At 41.7% G+C, this 23,654-nt stretch overlaps 1 protein-coding gene across 1 annotated transcript in view; it reads right to left on the bottom strand.

The window, feature by feature from the left end:
* The window catches only part of fstl5 (follistatin-like 5), an 88,290-nt gene that overhangs the window by 3,868 nt on the left and 60,768 nt on the right, over positions 1-23,654 (bottom strand). Inside the window, exons 9-15 of the mRNA XM_061685821.1 lie at positions 18,605-18,766; positions 17,886-18,020; positions 11,342-11,368; positions 11,056-11,174; positions 7,720-7,869; positions 5,379-5,486; positions 2,378-2,502 (exon numbers count right to left, since the gene is read on the bottom strand). Of these exons, the coding sequence (XP_061541805.1) occupies positions 2,378-2,502; positions 5,379-5,486; positions 7,720-7,869; positions 11,056-11,174; positions 11,342-11,368; positions 17,886-18,020; positions 18,605-18,766 (826 nt within the window). The remainder of the gene's footprint in view (positions 1-2,377; positions 2,503-5,378; positions 5,487-7,719; positions 7,870-11,055; positions 11,175-11,341; positions 11,369-17,885; positions 18,021-18,604; positions 18,767-23,654) is intronic.

The following is a 23,654-nucleotide window of genomic DNA, read 5'->3' as shown; positions in this document are numbered from 1 at the left end:
CATGGCGAGCACGTGATCAACGTCGCTGTCGAGGTAATCATCAATCCACAGATTGCGTCATGTGACGGGGCGCCAGAACTCTTTATTTGTATGCGTCACGGACAGATAAGAAACAGATTTATTGGGCTGTAAACAATCTTACATGGACAGAACGCTGGTCAAATCTATAATTTCAATCATGCTTTGGGTTCGTCATCTTGGGTCTTCAGTAAATAAAATAAATAAATAAGTGAACTAAAGCGGGGTGAACCCCAGCTCTCGCGTAGAGTCAGCTGGAATAGGCTCCAGCACGCCCGCAACCCTAGTGAAGATAAGCGGTACGGAAAATGGATGTAAAGATGGAACGTCGCTAACAATAGTGAGGAACTATTGGTTTGACAGGCTGGAACAATCCTTAGATCTGTGGTCCTCAAACTGGTCCCACAGTGGTCCACAGGGTGAGTTATGTCACGTCATTTCATAAAGTGCATACCAATATATGGGGACTGGCGGCAATAAAACAAACCGATTGCTCCTTAAAAGCGCTGACATGATTGTGACGCAATCACATCAATCTGACATCCCTGAATATGTGCAGCATTTGTTGTGCTCTCACGCTCTTTTCATTGTACTGGTGAGGCAAGGCGTCTTGGAAGCACATACCTTGGGTCAAAACTTTGTTCCTTGTTGTTCAAACGCTGCTATTGCAATCTAACTGGGCACCATGTCTTTGGAAATGCTCAGTGCAATTGAATCTGATTGCCTTCCTTTCTTGTCACAAGGGAAATGTGAAAATCTACTTGTGTTGTGAGCTTTAGTGAGAATTAAAGTCACCAGTCATTGTCTATTATAATTTAGTACTGGATTGTTGAGATATAGCGTTAAACTCTTTTGCACCATTTCAATTGTCCGGATTTGTATGGCATGAGTCGGTTAGCCATCAAGATAAGCCTACAACTCCCAAAAAAATGCATCTTCCCTGTGATGTGTTATTTGGTGTACGGCGTCTCTGGTGTGAGGACCAGGGAAAGTTAACTGTTTATTACGCTCGCTAGTCTGCGGGCTAACGAGCTAGTGGGGTAACGAGCTAGTGAGCTCGCTAGACCGGTGCCTCGCTCGGTGCTGTTGTGTGTGGGTCCACATAACAAAGACACTTCAGGGAAAGTTAACTTTTTATTAACCAGCGGCGCACATTATTCAATTTATTTACATCATCCGAATTACAGTGTAAATTTAGCTTTAGCTTACATCCATTTGACAGTTTTTGCACCACTTCGGCACATAACAAGTCATGATACTAACCCGTGCTACATTTCATGGATTTTTTTCCAGTATCCAAGCCTGAATTGTATTGATTTTAAATGAGGTGTCGCAAAATGGTTGAAGTTGCTGCAATCACATTTCAAATCGATCAGTGATTATGTTGGGTGCTCGAGCAGTCCCAACTGATGGCCTTCAAACTTTCCTTCAAATCTAAAGGAGTGAACCCTATTGATTTTATATAACTACACCATGTGTATTTTCCAGTCCCCCCTAATTCGGCAATAAAAGGAACGTGTTTCTTCAGCTACACTTGACAGATGCTGCTTGACGTTTCCTAACAGTGGTTGATTTATGGAAGCATAAGTCATAAAATGCTCAGACAAAGCCTCGTTTGCATTTTTACCACCGCACCATTCATCATGATGTGATTTTGAATGCTTTGATTTGTGAACAGGGCCAAACTATCACGTTGGACATTTCTTGCATTCCCCCAAACATTTGAATGAACATCCCGCTCTGCTTGTTTTGATGCTCTGTCTCCCGCGCAATGATTGGTTCTTCTTGACAGAAGCCAAAGGCTTAGAAATAAGAACTAGCAGTGCGGTTTTACTGACGGGATTTGACTGAAAGTCTGCTCATGTGGATACGTCTATGAATGATGGTTAAGGACACAACAATACGCTGTATGTTACATAATATGCAACATTAGGCTCAATCAAATGTGATGAATACAAGAGCTGTATCATAACTTCTGCCCCAAAAGTCAGATGTTGGTTGACTTCTCATTTCCATTTTTATGAATTTTGTTTTGTGGTCAATTAGCCACCGCTTGCTTCGCACAAGCAGCATTTGTTTTAGTGTGGGCTCGGAGGGGATACCCATTATCATGTCAATGCCAAAAGCTAAGCAGAGCTGCACTGATTTTTGTTGCTCGGTGAGGTTGTCAACGCGGTAATGGTGCTGGACTCTGCCCGCCAGATGCCTGGCAACGTAATTACACCGCCTACCTGCTCTTGGCTTGACAGACAGGCGGGTAAAAGCAGGCCAGTTTGAGATGGGAGCGAACAAACCACCTCAGCATTCCCAAGGGCGACTAAAAACCCAGAGTGTACGTGGATGACGTGTACTCGCGCACCTCACGCTGTCCGCGATCAGGCTGGCCGAGGGGATGAAGAAGTCGTCCGCCCTGTCGAAGCGTCCGCCCACCGGCTGCGTGTGTACCGTGTGGTGGGACACCCTCAAGCTCGCCTCACTGATCACCTGTGGAGACATTTGACAAGGTTAACACCGAGATAGAGTACGTGTGTTGGCTTTTTCTTTTGATTATTCAGACGAGTACCAGTGATGGCAAAGAGGAAAAGTTGGATGGTATCCATCCATCCATTTTCTATAGCGCTTGTCTTCATTAAGGTGGCAGGGGAGCTGGAGCTTATCCCAGCGAGTACACCCTGGACTGGTTGCCGGCCAATCACAGGGCACATATATTGACAAATAACCATTCACAGTCAAACAATTTACAGCCTAAAATGAACCTAACATGCACATTTTTTGGAATGTGGAAAATAGAGTTTGATCTGGAAGAAAAACATGGCAAAGCCACACTGTAACGAAGTGCTGTTAATTTATGGTGAATTTACAACAGTATATTACTGTATTTGATAATAATTTTAAAATACCGTTAAATAGTCATCCCCTGTAGGTAAATGAACAGTTCAATTGGCTATTTAACAATAACAGTAAATAACTGTAATTTAACAGCACAAAACAGTATTTTTAATGAATAGCTGTAAATTAACAGAGTCATCCCTCGCAGGCAAATTAACAGTAGAGGCTCGGTTAACATGGACGAACTGTAATTTAACAGCATGAAATACAAGCCCAATTCCAATGAACTTGGGACGTTGTGTTAAATATAAATAAAAACAGAATACAAGGATTTGCAAATCATGCCCAACCTATATTTCATTGAATACACTACAAAGACAAGATATGTAATGTTCAAACTGATCAACTTGATTGTTTTGAGCAAATAACCATTAACTTAGAATTTTATGGCTGCAAGATGTTCCCAAAAAAGCTGGGACAGGTGGCAAAAAAGAGTGACAAAAGTTGAGGAAGGCTCATCAAACAGCTGTTTGGAACATCCCACAGGTGAACAGGCTCATTGGGAACAGGCGGGTGCCACGATTGGGTAGAAAAGGAGCTTCCCTGAATCGCTCAGTCATTCACAAGCAAAGATGGGGCGAGGTTCACTTCTTTGGGAACAAGTGATTATTTGCTAAAAACAATGAAGTTGATCAGTTTGAACATTAAATATCTTGTCTCTCTAGTGTATTCAATTAAATATAGGTCGATTTGCAAATCATTGTATGCTGTTTATATTTATGTTTAACATAATGTCCCAACTTCATTGGAATTGGGGTTGTAGTATTTTCTCTCAAGTCATGGAAATGGGCGCCATCTTCCTTTCACATGTCCAGAGATATTCCATCGGCATTTTACTGGTGATTGAGGGCTTATGTCTCAATTTGGTGGCAAAACTTTGTAATTAATCAAACTTCTTACGGTCCTCTTTTTATTTAAATTTCTTTTTGAGTGAGATGTGACTGTCTTAACAAAGCCTCCTCATCACTCCAACCGGAAGGGTCCATCCAGAGTTGAACGAAAACGGAAAAGTTATTCTTATCTCTGGAAATTCTTGTTCATATTTTAATATTCAACCACTGACATATTGCTCAATTTTTGTTTGTTTTTACGGGCACTCATCATCCGTGATCGAGGATACCAGCCAAACCCTGCAGTCAAGTACTCACTGTTGGCTTTCTTTCGCTCCCTCTCTTCTCACGTTTACGTGTGCTAGACCTGTTTCTAGGCTGGACTGTTCTGTTACTGTTACTGTTCTTGATGCTATTTTAATTCAGCGTCTGAGATTATGCTTATGAGTTCAGTAAAGCCTGTGATTAATGCATTTACTGGAGACGGTTTCGTCTGCATAAAGTAGATCAAAATTAGTCTATTTATGTCGAACATCTATGCGGTTTGTCGACTACAATAAACGATCTAAGGCTCGCAAAACCACTGGATCAGATTTTCGTGTGTTTGTGACATAGTTACTAATAATTCAAGTACTAATAATTCGGCAACACGGCATTTACAGGTTTTAAACGAGTGCGTCTCAGCTGCCGCCAAGCCATACAAATACAGTCTATAAAGTATACATACATTATTTTGTCTGACCATCATACTTAACTGCAGTAGTGATAATTTATAATATAACAGTGGATGAAATAGCGAAGCCTGCGGTCATTGTCCACAAATTGTGAGTAAGCAAGCAATGAACATCATGCGCCGGTTATGTTGAAATGAATGGGACCGCAGGACCGGCCTAGCCTCAAAATACCGCTTTTTATTTTCATCCACGGCTCCTTTCAGCTCATGTTCCCCATGAGTGGGCCAACAATCCAACGAACACTTGGTGAATTCTGCTTCACCATGATAGTAAGACCCCACATCAAAGGATTCAAACGCGACGTCGTTATGATCGCTTGGGTGCCACAAGACGCCGCGATATCACCAAAGGCCAATCAGAGCAAAGGTGTTTTCCGTATTTAAATTAGGAATAACAGCAGTCTATCAGAGAAAAGCTTATTTAGCTTTGTTTTTTTTGCTTTTTTCCGGCGTTGGCTACAGCCCACAGTAGCTGTGTTTTGTTGTTTCACAGTGAACCCTAAAATTAACGAACTAGCGTCTCCCGTGGTGATTCGAGACGCTTCAGCATTATTAAAATGTTATACTTACCATATCATTGAGCAGTGATTTGAGTCAAGCACCGTCTTTGTTCTTTGCTAATATGATAACTCAAATACAAATGCCTTGAAATACCTAGAAAAACCTAATAAAATGCAGATAATACTTAATGTTTTGAGCATGGATACAAGCAAATCAATGGTGCGTATTATACAAAGGTAGAAGGGAATTCCTCATTTTAGGGGCACGCATTATACATGGGGAAATTACAGTAGTGCCTGATCTAAATGTGTTTTTATATCAATGTTACTTGTTTTCTCTCATCCATAGGAAAAAAAACAAAAAAGATCAAAACTAAAATGGAAGCTTTAGCTTTTCCTTTCCTTTACCTGCAGTGTGGGGAAGCTCTTCTGCCTGTCCCCCCAGCTGAGGATCCACACCTGGTCTCGAGACTTGACGTAGTGCAGCTTGACGGGATACGGGTCAGTGCTGACCGTCTGTAACACACACACACACACACAGACAAACACACACACACACACATACACACGGCTTTTGATTGTAGAAAACACGCAGCGTAGCTAAGGGAGACATAGAAAGGTCTATTTGTTATGGAGTATTCTTCTCATCCCGCTGTTGGGAGAAAACAGGTGTTGCGGTTTGTTGTCTTCCTCCTGACTACTTTCGCATCCAGAAATATCTCACGCTGTTGATTTTCTGTCTCAAGTTCGCGTAATTTGACATTTTTTTTTCAGATATAGTGAAGCCCCTGCTAGTTGCGTTTTGTTATTTATGAATTTACCTAGTCGCATTTTATTCTGTCGAATCGATCCTCAGCTATTTGCTGAATAACACCCCTTTTCTCGGCTGATTATTTTTGGTCTTTCTGTAAAAGAGGACGGCAAAGCCCTGCCTAATAAGAGAATAGTAACTGGTGTAAAGGAAGTACAGTCTGTTGAAGCGCTTCATCTCAGCTGTTCTAAAATCTTTTTTTTTAAATATGTATTGGGGAGGAGCTAAGTTGAGCCTGGGTTACTAGCTAAGAATGCATAAGCGAATAAATCTTCTGTTAGGGCACCGATGTGACAATTTTGTGGGAAATTTTGCATTTGCTATCAATGCTTGTGGACATGATCCTCCCTATATTTGTACTGTAAAAGACACTACTGCCAGGTACATGACTGGAGAGGAGTATCTACTGCATCAGCCCCCCCCCCCCCCCCCCAAAAAAAAAAAATTCCTCTTTATTCCACTTTATTCCCCATCTCTATTTTCTTCACTTCGTAGCATTTCTCTTGGCTGCACATGTATGTGGATGTTATTTTTGTCCAATCAGATTACGGCTCCTCTGTTGCTATGTCAATCTAATCTGCCCCGGGACTTCAGAATCAGTAGTTTGCTGATGTAATTTAAACTATATTAGCAATGGGACTGTTTTTTTTTTAAATTTTTTTTTTTAAACAATCATATTTCATATATTCGACAAGCAAAACACATCTGTAATGAGCTACACACATTAATACATTTAATAGTCCGCATCTCTGGTGCCATATGTATTTTATTTACATTTTTTATTATGTAATTAGATAAATATTGATTCGGAACTGCTCCAGAGGATGTTCGTGGCACAGTTGCATGCTGTTACTGTATAGAGCGTTTTGCATAGTATTGATGGTTTCTCTAATTGCGACGTGATGGTGGTGGTGCTAAGAGGCGCATTAAGTCAGAATGCACCGCCCGCCACTGGAATCAACCAACATCTAGGATTTTATTATTCATTGATTCCCGTTCTGGGTAGTGTTACATTGCTGGTGTCATCACTTTAGTACAAAACGAAACCACAGTAAAAGTGTGTGCAAGTGGATGCAGCGGGAGGTTCAGGTGCTTTAATTAACAGCTGCTAATATAACGCGGTGGAGCTCAACCTCCAGGCGGCCTGAATAAATGAGCTGCTGACAGTTTTCGGGGGAGCTCAGCCTGCTTAGCGGCGACTGGGAGGCTCTCCTCCCCCGTGAGGCCGCCGAGGCGTAAACAGCCATCTGCGGGGGATGCGAGACACGCCTAGAAACGCCACCGACACACGACGGCACTCACAGCCACTTAGTTAAAAAACGACAACAACAAGCATGTTGGATGCTACTTTGAGTGGCAGCCTCAATGGAAAAAATTAAAATAAAAAGTCTCCCAGGGAAGGAAAAAGGCCTTTTTATAACGAGTGTGATGGCACCATGTGTGACTGAGAAGGGTCACAATGAGGTTGTTGGGAAAAGAAAAAAAAAAAAAAAAAAAGCAAAACGTGCAATTAATCCTTCAATGCTCCTAAAACTGGGGACTCAGAAGGTATAGTGTGATTGTCACTCGTGACGGAGGTTCGAGTGTCGACGTTTTGTTCAAATTCCAAATCCTCCAACCTCGGGGTTGTCAAACTGTAGCGCTTCCACTGTACATAACAATATTATGTTATAATAATATAGAACATAATAACATCATAAAAATAATATATAGCTTCACCGATAATATAATTCTATAAATAAAATATGTCATAAAACTAAATATAATGAACACATAATGTAAAAAATTATACACTTTTTATATAAAAGAAATGTATTTTATATAAGTTATCATTTTTGCTAAATGATGCATTGGCTTATTATGTTTGACTGCATACCAACTGTTTAACTAGTGACATGAATTCATGTTAATTGTGTGTTAATATGTAAATTGAATTACCTGGACAGCCTTCTGCGACTGGACGTCCACGATGAGCACACGGTCCAAAGTGGGCTGCGCGGCGTATATAAATTTGTCTTTGACGTTGACTGCCGCTGACCACACACAATTCTGCACCTCGTCGTCTTCTGAGGTGGGACACACTTCCTCCTAGAGAAAGAGAGAGACACACACACACAAGACAGTTGGCAGTTACCTTATCAACAGTATTCCTGTTTGTTCCTCGTGACGAATGAGCTTTTTTTTTTTTTTCCCCTCCTTTCTTTCTACCACATAATCCACACAACAAAGCCTGCACGTTCCCCGGATGTTCAGCCTCCAGGCCCTGGCAGCTATTCGCCTGGCTGGCCGACGTTGCTATCCTCTGCCCAGCCGTCTGTTCCCGACTCTGTGGAGCGATTTAGAGCGGCTCCCGGCCAGGAGAGATGAAATAAAAAGGCTCCGGGGTGTTGGAATTAATGCCTCATGTGTGTATTTATAACCGCAGAGGCAGTGCGGTGACAGGTACCTTCACCTGGCCAGCTTGTCTCGGTTAAGAACGGGCATACGACGCTCTTGTCCTCTGTAGTAGGGCAGTAAATCTACACTGGTACTAATGTCCTGACTTATGAACTATAGCAGTAGATGGCAGCTAGTGCAAGAAGCTAATGTAAATGTAGGAGTCGACATCAGTGCTCCTTTTCAAACAGCGGGTGACACCCGCCGCAGAAGTTCCGAGGCAAAGTCTTTTGTTCACCAAAATCTGTTCAATACCAACATATGGCAGCTGGTGTGATAAGGTAGAAGTCTACATTTATACTTGGTCTGAGATCTTGTCAAACATCACAAACAGGTGGTCTCAAATGTACGACAGCAGTTACATAAGGCCAAAAGCAGTCCTTTGTCCACCAAATGTTAATACCAACATATGGCAGCTAGTGAGAGAAGATAACGTAGGAGTCTACGTTGTCACTTTGTGCTCCTAGTCAAATATCACAAACAGATGGACTCAAAGGCACTGGCTACAGGAGTCACAGATCCAAATGAAAGTAATTTGTTCACAAGAAGTTGGTCACTACCACATCTGGCTAGCAAGCCAACAACAGGAATGGAAGCTAGAGAGTAGCTAACGTATCAGTCTATATCTTTATTTAGAGCTCCAACAGCACAAACAAAAGGACCGAAATGCACGCTAAGGGTCACAGAAGATCCAAATGAATTTGTTCACTACATTGGACCCCGGATATGAGTTGCCCAGTAGGAAATATTTGGCAGAGGAAGCACTGCCTGGACTTTACAATGCCAGGGAGAAAGTTACAGCAAGTGTGTTGACTGTAAAATACGTTTCTACGACTCCAAACGTGTTAAGTCGTGGCATAATGAAACCGTATCACTGTTTACAACCTTGACAACTGGAAGTTGAAAAGTCATACCAGCTACAGTATGCACCCGATGATTACACTGGCGAGACAAATGCACAAGGTCTTAAAGTTGCCTCACATTCTTGGAAGCTGGATAAGGAGAATCAAGTCAGGTTGCTACAGTGGGTTCTTTTTTTTTTTGAATATTATTATATATTTTTAAATAATTACAGGAAAAAAATATTTCTTTGTGATGTTTATAATTGTTAAAGAAATCTGGTTTTCATGTAAATCAGCTTTGTCTGGGTCTGTTTTATATTGTACATTTATAATCTTCAATAAATATCAATTCATATCGAATATCTACAATCATATACAAAAAGATGCACTCAAATGCACGACAAGAGTCACAGAAGATCTAAATCAGTCATTTTTTTCCCCACATGAAGTTCGTCACTAACAAGGCAACATGAATGGAAGCTAGCTGTAGCAGTCTATATTTTCACTCAGTTCTTGTCATACAACACAAACACGTGCACTCAAATGTCCAACAGTAGTCATCGACGATCCAAATTAGTCAGTGGCTCTAAAAAAGATGGATACACCTTTACCAGCAACAGCCTTGTTGGTACAGCTGAGGTGTGAACGGGGGTGGCTGCTACGTCCCAGCACATCACCTCAACATCGTGTGGGCACGTGTGCGCGTGAGTTAAATATGCTTGTTTTTGTTCTGTATGGAATTCCCTTGGACAAGCCACCAGTTTAGATTATTTTTGTTTTGAATTTTTGTTTTGAATTTATCAAAATCCTTAGTGCACTGGTCTTATTTCCTCATCTTTGTTGCTAGATTCAAACAAACAAGACAACTCTTGATTATGTAAAAACAGAAAATATCGCCATTCTACCAATGTAGCACATTTAAAAAAAAAAAAGAAAAAAGGAAAGCAGTTCACTCAATTCATGTTTCCAATTGAAAATGGCTATGGGCACTGATTATTATTTCTTTTTTGCTTGCTTCCCATGGCAAATCATTGAAGTGATCCTCAAACCTTGACTCCATTCACCACCGAAGTTCAACAGCAAAGACAAAAAGCTGAGCAGTTTAGCGTTGCCTATCCATCCAGTATACCTTCCATAGTCGGATATAGTCAAAGTATGAGAGGGATCGAATTCGCCTACAATAGCTGCTTCAAACCAAAGGCAGAACGTGTTTAATTTTAGGCATGTCCTTGAGACCTTTCCGTACATACTGTCATGATAGTCTCTGCTAGGATGGAGGGCAAAGTTTATAAAACCAGCCATGATGTACGGATTCGAGACAGTGGCACTGAAGAGACAACAGGAAGCAGAGTTGGAGGTGGCGGAGATGAAGATGTTGAGGTTCGCTCTCGGAGGAGAGGAAGACCAAAGAGAAGGTTGATGGATGTCGTGAGGGAAGACATGAGGGCAGTTGGTGATCGAGAGGAGGATGCAGGAGATAGGCTTGCATGGAAAAGGATGACGCGCTGTGGCGACAAGCCCAAAGGAAAAGAAGACTTTCATGATAGCCGTAGCTACCCAATTTGGTGTCGATCGATTAAACTTGTCCGTGCCCGAGTTGTTTTTCCCTAGTTCGTCAAGTATGAACCCTTGGAATTTGCCCCAAATGGTTGCTTTATACCAAAGTTGATGACTTCTTGTACAATTTCCAATGTGGGTTCTTGAGACCTTTTCATACGTACTGTTATGGTAGACATCTCCACCCAATTTGGTGTTGATCGATGGAACTAGTGTCGAGGGCTGAGTTTTCTTCTCTAATAGGAGCCTGTCAAAATAGGAGCCTTTGGATTTGACCCAAAATGACTGATTGACACCAAAATGGCCGTCTTTCAGTTTAAATTTAGACACGGGTCCTTGAGACATTTTAATCTATTTTATTTATCTATTCTATCTGATTTATCTATTTTTCCTAACACTCCAGGGGACACTCTTGAAAGGGTTTTGGAGTACATCTCACCTTCAGAGCCAGCAGTTTCTCGCTGGGCTTGATGTGCCTCTGTATCTCGCATGCCACCGGCTGGATGACTTTAATGCCGTCCTGGTAGAACACGTAGAACATGTTTCCGATACCGAGCCCTGCAACAACAAAGAACATCACCCGCCTGGTGAAATAGGCCCTGCACAATACACCATAGAGTAAATAAGGCGGCGTCAAATCATTTAATCCCTCTTGTCACAGTTGGCTAACCCTATTACAGGAATTCAATTAAGCCACTTTAATGAATGCAGCTATGGAGCCGTACCTTCATCCCGCCACAGAATGTTGGCCACTGCCAGGGAGAAAAAGAGAAAGAGAACATTGAATGTAGAACGCCACAATCAATAACATCACATTTGTGAGACTTTTATAGGAACGGTCGGCCCCTCCCGCTATCCAGTGCAACCGATAATTGAGTCTTCTGCTCGGAAATAAGGATGCTTTTTCAGACAGCCAACTGTGTTTATGCTGGCTGAAATCTACAATACGATTTAGCGTGAGCTTGAAATGCTAGCAAAGCAACAGACCAGCTAGGCCGCCTTGTTTGGTATTTGCCCTCACGATGTTGCGCATGAACAACAAACAATTCTTATTCTAAAAATGTATGTTAAGCATAGACAAACACTGTGGCTAGCTCGTGCACATTTGTGCAGCATATACCACAGTCCTACTATAGAAGTATGAAAGATCAATTCATCATCTTTCAGGCTGAGGTGATTTTGATGCATCATTAACGTTGGTTAATTGCCCATCTTTCTGTTCTTAGGGGTGTGGCCTAATAATTGCTCCCTGCCAAACCGCTGCTTGTTGCAAAGTGAGTTGAGTTTACTGCCACACTACACTACTACGGCATTACGAACTTGGTTTCCATGCAAATTCAACACTGTGTCCTTAACGACGACCTTCGCTGCCTATTGTCTGCCCGTCCCTCCGTCAACCCGCTCCCATCTTCCGACACGCTGTCCAATTTGCGGGCCAATTGGCGCAGATGCTAATCTGTCCTCCTGCGCTCATTCTCCTGCAGAACAGTGCTGGGAAAGAGACAAAGCGGCGGGGCTCGGGTGTAATCTTTGCAAAAAAGTGCTTTGTCAAGTGCCCCCCCACCCCCCCCCCCCCCCACCCCACCCTCGTGCACTCTTGCGTACCTTTTGCAGCTCATTAAAAAGCGTCACAAAAGGAGCACTGTGTCGTCAGCAAAATAGATGGCGGACAGAAAATGGAAAGAACAATAGCCTTCATGTGAGCGCTTGCCAGGGATGGAAACAAAACGGAAAAAGAGTGGAGTTGCTCGAGCGCCATATTGATGCTATTCATCACCCGGGGTCGGAAAGACTGCGGCTGTTGGGCGCGTGCAAGGGGCCCATACATCAACTTCAGCGTTCATATTGCAAAAACAAGGCGGACAACGGCGGCGGGCAATCGCTTGGCTCTCGCCGCTCGTAATAGCTGTTTGTCCCGGACGCCAAAGCTCAGGGACGTCATGCTCGGGGGGCAAGGTTACGAGGTTACGGCTGGCACAGGACAGACCGCTCATACTACGCTGGCGGTAATTAGCTCAGTGAGGATATAGAGCAGGTGTAGGCAAACTTTGGTGCTCAGGGGCCACATTCGATTTTTACATGGACAGATGGGCTAGGTCAGTGGCCCCAACTGCGGACCGGTACAGGGACGCTGGCCATGCGGTACTGGGCTGCACAGATAGATTTGAAGAAATAAAAACAACACCGTGTGTGCTGACTTTGCCGTGAACGCCGAGAACGCCACAAGCAAAAAAAAAAAAGAACTTTATGCAGAATCAGCATCCCTCGCACTGGTTATCATAAAAAGGGAAAATACTAAAATACGAACAACAACATAACGCGAAAACTCCGGCAACGCTTTCGTCAGACGGCACTTCCAAGACAGTCCATATGACATTCTGGAAGACTGATTTGGACTGCGCGGGGCAAAAAGACGAGTTGTGATTGGTTCATTGAATGGCTGTGGGCGTGAATGAAAAAGACGACAATGGGACAGATGAACGAGAAGGGAAGTGGCAATCATTCTGAGGCTGCAGGCGCAAGAAAATTCAAACCGCCACGATAACATTGTGAATTGCATTACAAAAACTGTGTAGGCCATGTAAACTGGAATGACTGATATTTGTATATCTTCAATTGTCACTTTTTAAAAAAAGGTTTCTACCTGCCAAAGTGTCTAGTGGGAGGGGCGCTATTACCCGCTGCTGCTGAAACCGTTGTCGGTGGGTTTTAATGTCAAGCGCCGAGTGTACGTAAAAGTATTTATTTCACGAATCTTTTATTGTATTATTTACAATCAATAAATTCAACAATCATTTGTGTTAATTTGACCAAACAAAATGCATAAATACATCAACATCAAGAACATTATTAGAACGTGATTTTTTTCCATCTTCACAAAATCCCGAGGATATGGCCGTTTCTACGCAGACTCCATACTTCGTGCAGTTGTTACGTCTTGCCTTGGCCTTTGGAACATGCTGCTTTCTGGTCTTTCCATCTTTAGCAGTAAAAGGTAACAGTTAGTACAAAATGCTGCCGCAAGACTCTGGACAAGGACTGCAAAGTTTGATCATATTAGAGTGAAATTAGACCATTGTAGAAATAGTTTAAGTCTTGACTTAAGACACAAAATACAGTGTAAAAATAACACTGTATTTTTGTGAAGTGTGGTCCTGCAAAGTGCTTCGAGACTCTTTTGTGACGAAGGGTTATATCAACTTTATTTGACGTAAAATACCCATTTTAGCGTGTAAAATGGCTAAATTAATGCGATGAATATAACAGGACTCTCGACAATGTAAATGGTTGGTGGGCCAAAACAAGGAATAAACAACTTTCTCGGCAAGGGTAATAAATCTAAAAGTGGACATTTTTGCCTCGTAGAACGTGCTTTAGCTCTTCTATTATCATCAGTCATGAACAAATATCACTTTCACGTCTTTAGTATAGTTGTCATCAGCACTGCTTTTGTTTCACAAACTGTGGGGTATACACACAGTGCCGCTGTGTAGCGCCACCATGGTACGTCGCAACACATATCGGGTGCCCTTTAATGAAACATTGTCAAGGGCTGATTTGTGTCTTTTAAGGAAGGAACAAAAAAAAAAAAAAAAAAAAAATGATTGTCTTCGCATCCTGGCAAACAAACTCCATGTAGTAAGAAACTTAAAAATATGTGCACTGACTACAGAATAGCTCCCAGTTGTGTCTCACAGTGGTGGTGTGTGTGTGTGTGTGTGTGTGTCCCACCCCCTCCCTCCCTTCTTTACTGCCAGTTCTGTGCAATCCAACACAAACAGCACAAATCTTCCATCTAAAACAGTTGAGCACTGAACCAAATGAGTATGGATTAAATGGAACCTTGTCTTTGTCAGTTATCTGTCGGGATAAGAGAGGCCGCCAAGCTGAATGAAAGCATTGAATTGGATTTATCTCACCAAACATTATAATGAATAAACATTATAATGAATAAACACAAAAGGAATGAAGACGTTGGTCATTTTACTCATGAGGAGGGCGCATGGGAGATTGTTCAGGTTACAGCCTCTCAACACGCTCTAAACAATCTCCCCCGTCGCTCCTACATTTATTTGAAAATAGGAGGGTTCTACAAGACATAATGTTCTAAGCATTAAGACACAACACAAAACATGGGACCAGACGACACCTGTCCCATCCCCGACCACATCCGATCACGTCCTTGGTCAAGGCGCCCTTCCATCAAATGTTGCTGAGTCATCTTGTTGAAGGCGAGACATCTTTCTATCTAAATATTGTCCATAATACTAATGCAAGCTACTAATGCAAAATACTAATGCAAGCTAAGCAAATAAATGATAACTACTAAAACATATCTAACACTATTTCAATATTTTCTTAATGAGATATCTTGAATCAAATCAAGCTCATTTAACAACAGGAAAAAAAAGACAGAAAAGAAGCTCTTGGCCCATCTTCAGGTTCCATACAATACAATGCAACAAAGACTGGCGCATTGTTTCGGTATTTAGCTTTGCAGTACAACGCCCGACGTCAGCCCACTAGCTTTCCAAGACGTCGTGTTCTGCTCCCGCTGAGGTCATTTCTTATCTAACAGACCTTCACTGTGAGTCATAAAGTTTGATGGGGAGGATTTAGTGCAGTTGTGAGACCAGACGGTGGTTCACAAGCACCGGTGTGCCAAAACTTTGATGAGCGGGGCTTTGCTACAGCCCGATGATGGCCTTAAGGTAAGCTTGCGATGCCTGTAATGAAAATATATATTTTTTGGAAGTGTACCATAAACACACCAAAAGTTTTTTTCAGGATTTTTTTCATGTTTGTTCTTTTTCACCTTCTCACTTGTCTGAATTTTTGGGAGCGTGGCTAAAAAAGGGCCCGGTGATGCACTTGAGCTCTCTGGCATGAGTCGGCCCTTGGCAGTTCCTTAGTAATAATAACCTTCGGCAATTTCTACCACTACGGTGTGCAGTTAGCCATCATGCTATGCCTACAACCTGAAAAAATACATCTTCCCTGAAGTGTTGTGTGTTTTATGTTATTTGGGCTACAGTGTTCCGCCGTGTGCACCCACATGCGCGGCACGGAGTGAGGCGATGTCAAATTGGACAGCCCCGCCACCTCACGCCAGCCCACCGGCGCTAGGAGCTAGTAGACGCCCGCGGGCCAGCACAGATCCCCTAAAAGTTGCACTTCTTAAAATAAGATTGTAGTTATGTAGATAACATGCTGTGTCATGCCTCCATTTTGCAGGATCTCTGTGTGAAAAGGGGCTTGAGTGTCTCCGCATGAGTTCTAAATGCCAGCGGTTATTTGAATAATAAGTCCAGTCAATATGTCAGCAAACAACATTATTCCAAGACTACTCCACTCCAATTTGGATGCATTTTTTCTAAATAATACGGCGGGCACTAATTAACAGTGACCTTTTTATCAAATGTCACTCATTCTTTGGGGGTTGGAGAACAGTTGTCAGCATGCGGTGGCGCTCCTCAGGGTAATTAAGCTTCCCAAAACACACACATGCACACAGACAAACATCCCTTGCGCACAAACCGCTATTAAAGTTTAGGTGGTGGGTGTTAATGTCTCAAAATTGAATAATCGTGACGACCGTGTTTAGTGTCTGAGAGTCCCGAGAAGTCACCCACGGTGTTGTCACTTATTTCACTGTTAAAAAACACAATTCACAGCACTACTTTTATTTAGTAAATGAGAAAACACAAAGTTGTGCTCATATGTTTGATTAGCCAGGCAGAATTTGTAAGATGGTTACAATTCTTTAAAGAAAAAATGAAGGGCCAGGCAAAACACATTTCATTTTATTTTAATGGGATTCAAATTAAACGGTCAAGCATTTCAGAAAAGCATTATCATGAAACAAAACATAACCATGAATAAATTAATGATGGTTGTTGTCCAGTCATCATTCATATTTAAAAAAAAAAAACAATATTTCACAATTTCTGCCAGGGTATGTAAACTTATGAGCACAACTGTACATATATGCAGTCATACTTACCCCTGTCATATTGGAATGAAAGTGTAGGCTACACCTTTTTCATTACCACTAGGTGGCGGTGGCATATTGGAATGAAAGTGTACACCTTCTCATAACCTCTAGGGGGCAGTGGCATATTGGACTCAAAGTGTACAGCTTTTCATAACCTCTACATGGCGGCATACATTTATAAAATGTTAATTTTTTCCCCCCATTTCCCCCTATACCTATGTATAATCTTTGGCATTATTTTCTGGGGTGGGGGGTGGGGGGGGGAATGCGCATTATACACGAGAAATTACGGTACTGTTTTTCTATTTGACTGTTTCACAATTATGGCCAAGAAGCAGTTATTCAAACAAATATTGACTGTAATTATGACTTTATCACGACATTAGCGTAGGTTAGTAATGGTCTATGATACGTTTGGTTGCCACCGTAGGAACAGAACTCCTTCGTAAACCGAGGACCCCCGTATTTAGATGGCTAGATGAATGCCTGTGTTTTCTTTTTTTTTTAAATAACTATGTCTAGCTCAGGGTTGAATTGACAGGTTATTTAATTTTTGAGGGATTAATGAATGGAGGATGTGAATTACAAAAGCTTCTTTTTCCGGGCCAGACATTCTAACATCTTATCTGTACCTGTCACAGCTATTATGCAAACAATGGACGGTGAGTCAAGACTTTATTTATTTTTTTTAAACTTATAATGCTTTATTACGGAGCCCCTAAAGGGACATGGGGGGGAACAAAAAACTTAGTTTCTCATCCAGTGAGTGAAATTAAATGAGTAGTAGTTGTGATGTCAATTTTTCATTCCGTTTGTCGCCAGTTTCAATGTTACTGCATCCTTTGTCCTCAATATCTGACACAGTCTTTAACCCACTCGTTCAAGGCTGCTTTCCTTATAAAACAGCCAATTAAACCTATTTTTAACACCCTAGCTAATTCAGCAAGCAGGTAGCAAAGATCTGAACAACACAATATGATATCACTGCCTCTGAAGGTCAAAACATTTTTCATGAGAGCCACACTCCAGTTTGCTGTCGATATAGTACGTTTGGGAGCAGATGACTTATTTTCCAGGCCTGTTAAATGGTCTTTTGTGACCCAGACGGCGACAAATCTGCTGCTAACTGGCACAAAAGATGTCCTTCACAGTGTGCCAATTGTTTGTGCTTTGTCGATGCGCTCTGCCGCAAATTTTTATTTTCCTCACCGAGGCGCCGGTGCACCGGAAATCAAGGGCGGACATTTCCATTTGAGGTCTTGACGGCGACTTACAGGTTTTGCGCGCAGAGTCCTCCACAAACAACGAGGAGATGTCCTCGTCCACGCCCGCCTGGTTTTTGGCGATGCAGGTGTAAGCGCCGGTGTCCTCAAACCGCACGTTGCTGATGTGCACCTCGCTGCCATTAGCTGCGAAGAGCGGATGCGCAAAGTATTATGCTTCTCCGACCAAAAGTCGTGCTGGTTGAAATGAGGCAACCTTCAATCCCACCCAAAATTGTGAAGGATAAAATAAGACTACGTTAATTCTCCCCTTATAGTTGCACAGGTTAAAAAATAAATAAATAAACTACCTTAACTGCCCCCAAATTAAACTGACAATACTACTGTAAATACCCTAAAAGTTTCATAGGTTAAAATAAAACTACTGTAAATTTCCTAAAAAGTTGCACAGGTAAGACTACTGTAATACCCGTCAAAATAGCTCATGTTAAAATAAGAGTACCCTAAAATCCCCCAAAATTGCACAGGTTGAAATAAAAGTACCTCAAATTCTCCAAAGGTTACAATAAGACGACTGTAAATCTTCCCTGAATTGCACAGGTTAAAAAAAGACCACTTTCAATTCCCCCCGCCCCAGATTTGCACATAAATCACTCGAAAATGACACGAAATTAAAAGAACAAAAATAAAATCACACTACAGTTTTAATTTGCGGGGTTAAAATAAAACAAATAATAATAAATAAGACTGGTATACTGCAGAAGTGGTACCTTGCAGGGTGAGTTGCTTGGAAAGCTTGGGTGTGATGTCCATGCCGTTCTTGAGCCAGGTGAGCTGCGGGCGGGGGATGCCCTCGGCGTGGCATCGGAGGCTGGCGGTGACGCCCGGCTCCCTGGCTTGGCTCTCCGGGTACACCCGGATGACGGGCGGAACTGTGGCGGCAAAGACGGCATCACCACAAAACGTCTTTAGTATTCACAACCTTTACGACCTTTTATAAGTCGAAGCTGATGCGAGCTTTCTAGATCTGAAACCATTTCGTCAATACAGCGCTCGGCCGCTAGCTCGAGTTCATCGAACATTTGCGGTCTCGCTGCATCGTGGTGCAGCGAGACCGCAAATGTTTCCTGGATTTCTACAGTATTGTAATCCCTTGCTATATCACCGTTGACTTATTGCGCACTCAATGCATCCCATCTTTTTTTCGGTTACTCACAAGCACATCTCTGCTCCAATTAGCTTTATTGGCTGTGTGATTTTAATGTGACAGCAATGACTCACATAAAGTCAACTGGCTCCTTTTCATAAAAGTAAAAGACACCTTACTGAGTAATCTCATTTGATACATCTGGGAACATCACCACAATGTAATACTTTAAGTTGACCACAAGTTGCCAGGACCATCAGCGAGCGCAACAGTGCCCGCTGTATACTCGTAGGATAATGTACTATGTACTACAGCTTTTTGTTTCATGTTTGTACCACCGTAAGAGCTGAGCCAGGTCTGTACACTTGCAATTTACAGTATAATTGAATAAACTATGAGTATTCCATTAGTATCACCTTTTAGGTAAGCTGTAGAGTGGCGTATTTAGAGCGCGATCAATGTTTTCGTTTGTTTCGTTGCAGCCATTGGTCCCATACGGTCGAGTGTATACAAATCATGCATATAAATGGGCGAGAGAAGCATTAGGAGGTCATTGACTTTTTTTTCCCTGCTTCCTATCGATTTCACGCAACCTTTTGTCAGCAGGCAGACGAAGCGTGTCTAGCAGCTGACTTGACACTTTTAGAAACAAAGTCTTTACCCTGTGGCAATGGCATAACACGCATACTGAACTTCCAAGCAGCACGATACAATAATAATCAAATGCATTTATGCATTGTGTACATGGCAGGTGGATGAAGACCTGCAGGAATGGCCGCCACCGCCATCTGGACCGTCACATACTGGTGGGCTTTGGAATGTCCCGTTGGTGTGTTGGCCGTCATACAGATGGGCCGCCGTTAACAATCGCAAACACAACGCCAAGGCCGTTATGCAGTTGCAATGATGCGACCCCAACCAAAAGCAGCCCACAATACTCAAGAACACAATTTGTAACTGGGTGATTTCAAAGTTTTTCCCAATTTCATGTCAAGGATTCATTTCGGCCGCCGACTGGTTAGCACATCTGCCTCACAGTTCTGGGGACCGGGGTTCAACTCCCCGGCCCCGCCTGTGTGGAGTTTGCATGTTCTCCCCGTGCCGGTGTGGGTTTTCTCCGGGCACTCCGGTTTCCTCCCACATCCCTAAAACATGCATTAATTGAAGACTTGAAATTGCCCGTAGGTGTGACTGTGAGTGCGAATGGGTGTTTGTTCGTATGTGCCCTGCGATTGGCTGGCAACCAGTTCAGGGTGTACCCCGCCTCCTGCCCGATGACAGCTGGGATAGGCTCCAGCACGCCCGCGACCCGAGCGAGGAGAAGCGGCTCAGAAAATGGATGGATGGATAACAGAAAAAGTATAAATGAAGCTTACAGAAAGTAAAAAAAACAAAAATTCAATGTTTAAGAAGATGGATTTTAAAAATGGTAAATGGTTTAGCTACCTTCATGGTATAAAATGAAAAAATAATAAATAAAAACGTACCTTCTATGAGTTTGATTTTTAAAATGAAATAATATATTCAATAAATTAAAATCACAAATGTCTTTCTTACATGGAAATTTGCTCATTCTATGTAAAAATAAATAAATAAATACAAAATAATGTTCCTTTATTTAAAAAAAGAAATTATTATATCTTTGAGTACTGAGTGACTTTGAAACAAAATAATAAAGATACATATTTAGGTTTGAACATAATTTTTTTTACATTAAAAAAAACCAAAACCAAAATATGTCAGGAGTTTGAGAAGATAAGTTAAAAAAACTAAACCATTAGAAAACAAACAAACAAACAAAACAAAAAACCTGTTTTTTTTTCTTTCCTGTGGTGTTTGAAACAATTTGTCCCCATGGGACAGAAATAACCTGTTCCATGCTGAAACAGTTGCCATCATGAAACATCACATTTACTGCACTGGAAAAAGAATTCTTGTTGAGGATCTTCTGCGATCGGTGCGCTTGAGTCCATCCATTTATGAGATGTTGTACAGAGCGACGAAAAGCCTTTTCGAGCTCGCCTCGTCTACTCCTGTATGGAGCTCTATACATGAAATATATAAGACGTGCACTGCAGGCCCACTGCGACATAGCGCTGCTGACAGGCCCTTCATGCAGCTCACCAGACTCTCGTCAATCACTCAGCAAGGGCACTGTCTGCACACATACACGAGCACACACACGCAGCAGGGTGTTTTTGCTCTCAAACTGTGGAATTCCAAGCAGACACTTCGATCATCCAGAGGAGCTGGAGGCCAGTCGTAGACCAGGTAGCTCTGAGACATGCGCCGCCAATCACAACACGCACGTTAACGCGGACGCTTACACGCTCCGCCTGTACAACAGGCAGATGCAAAAAGCTGAGGAAAAAAATTACAAATAAAACAAGCATACAACAATTTCCCCCAGTGGAAATAATGTAGAGTGAATTAAAAACCCTTCTTAACTGTCATGCAATGTTCTAGGTAGCGGTTTAACATGTTTAACTGTCACAAAACTGTAAAAATACTAGGGTGGCACCAACGCAAATGTTTTCAGACCATGTACAAGTACTAACATTTGAGTACTCACAGATACCAAATACTTCATACATGATAATGTTTCTTGCAATTCTGATACACTAACTGTGTTTTATTTGAATCAATTAGCGCAACTTTTATTGACGTTTCATTCAAATATACAACTTTTTAGACTGAGAACTTGTCGTTACTGGCATTTCAACATCCAACTGCATGTTTTTCTTACGGTATTACCACACATTATGTAACGCAAGGCATTTTAGTTCGAGACTAAAAATAGCAGGACAAATGAAGTGATGTATTATCTATCACACCCATGTTTACCTTATTTACTCTGTACTACAGCATTCTTGAAGAGACAATCTTCAGTTGTACAAAACGTGTGTGGGGTTAACTAATGCACTCAAATATACAAATACTAATGTGTTGTATATTACGTTAAAAGGTACAGCGAATGATCCCATTTGAAATGAAACAAATGACAAATGTTAGGATATGTGCTAATTCTGTGGCTAAAAAGCGTTTATAAACTGTACAATACTACAGTATAACTGGTCGTGAAAATAAATGGTCTTAAAGGACCTGGAGTGTCTAATATTGGGAAAACAATACCCCCAAAACAGACTTACTATTTTAAGCTTGTTTTCTGTTGAAATAATTGATATTCAATCAGATTTTGGCCCGCTCACATTTAGGTTGAAACCTGGGTGATTGACGTCACATGTACAATTAAATTGTGAAGTTAAATAACATTTTAGGTCCATTGTTTGAAGTATTTTTTTTTAAAGTTAATAAAAAAAATATGAACTGAATTGCCATTTATTTAAATTCAAATAATTAAAAAAATAATCATTTTTTTTAAATTAAGAATTTGTTTTAGTTGTTTTCAGTTAAGAATTGTTTTTTAGTCCAAAAATATATTCTTGTCAAGTCAAACATTTTTCTACAGTCAGGAAATGTTTTTTTTTGCATTATTATATTAAGTAAAACATATGAAACTCAAACAATTCTCCACTTTCACTTTAAACTCAATAGAGTCCGTCACAGTCTCCTACGTCGGCGACTATGAACAGCGTTCCAAATCCACTTACACATTGAGTTCTCTTGCCTAATTGAGTTTTAGAAAACGTCACGTCGCCTATCGGCGGCGATAGCGTCTCCGCCCCGGAATGTGAAATCCATAGCGGTGACGCTGAAAAGCTCCGCTCCGCAATCAATTACGACTGGGATTCAACGCTCCCTCTCGGGCGTCGTCGTTTTCATCAACAGAACAATTGGTCGTCTCCCAGTAGTGGTTCAATTAACCTCCCGGGGATCCTCCTTTGAATGAATGCTAATGAAGCAGCTGTCTGTCAAATGTATAGAGAAGTTTCCCCCACTCCGTGCCAGCTCATTCAGACGGAAAGCAGGTATTCCACACTACAGCCGTGACCTTTATCTCAAAAGAGCTCATTTCACTGGCAAAGTTAGCCCAATTAGCAAAGGAGCTAAACCCTTCACCTCATGCTGAATGAAGACCAAGTGGGATGTTTCACTTTTGAATGGGTACATTAGAACCTCCCACTTGATGGTTTACTTCTCACTTTAAAACCCGGAGGAAATAATGGAAAGTGAAGTAACTGTCGCTATCATAAAAGCATGATTATTTAAGGTTTTGTGGCCTCTATAGGCTATACCAAAACCTTTCTGGGTCGACATCAATTACAATTTTACGGAAAAATGGCTAACGATCTGTGCGTTTCATAGCGTAGGTTCTTTATTGATTTTCACGGGTTTTGTCACGTTGAACATGTGTGCTGGATTTCTGTGTCAATCCCACACAGTGGTGGTGCTATTTTATAACTACTCTTAAGACCAAAACTTGGAAAATTGCTTTAACTCTGTAATTCAGAATCAGCAAATGTGTTCAGAGACTGGCTCTTAATCAAAAGAACACCACGGGCAAAAATGCAACAGTAAAGCATTTGTATTGCGACCGAACAAGAGGGTGAGATTTACAACGGCAGCAGATGTTTGGGATTCCCGTCGGAAAGCTTTCTATTCGTGTAAATACCTTGTAAATCCCTGCCATAAACGTTGGGAGACTACTGCCGTAGCGTTGCCAAGGCGCTCAGTCGGAGCGCAAAATCCATCTTTAAGTTGGCCCGAATGAT

This window comes from Phycodurus eques, chromosome 9 (assembly GCF_024500275.1).
Source record: "Phycodurus eques isolate BA_2022a chromosome 9, UOR_Pequ_1.1, whole genome shotgun sequence".
NCBI lineage: Eukaryota > Metazoa > Chordata > Actinopteri > Syngnathiformes > Syngnathidae > Phycodurus > Phycodurus eques.
This window is presented reverse-complemented; position numbering and strand designations above follow the sequence as displayed.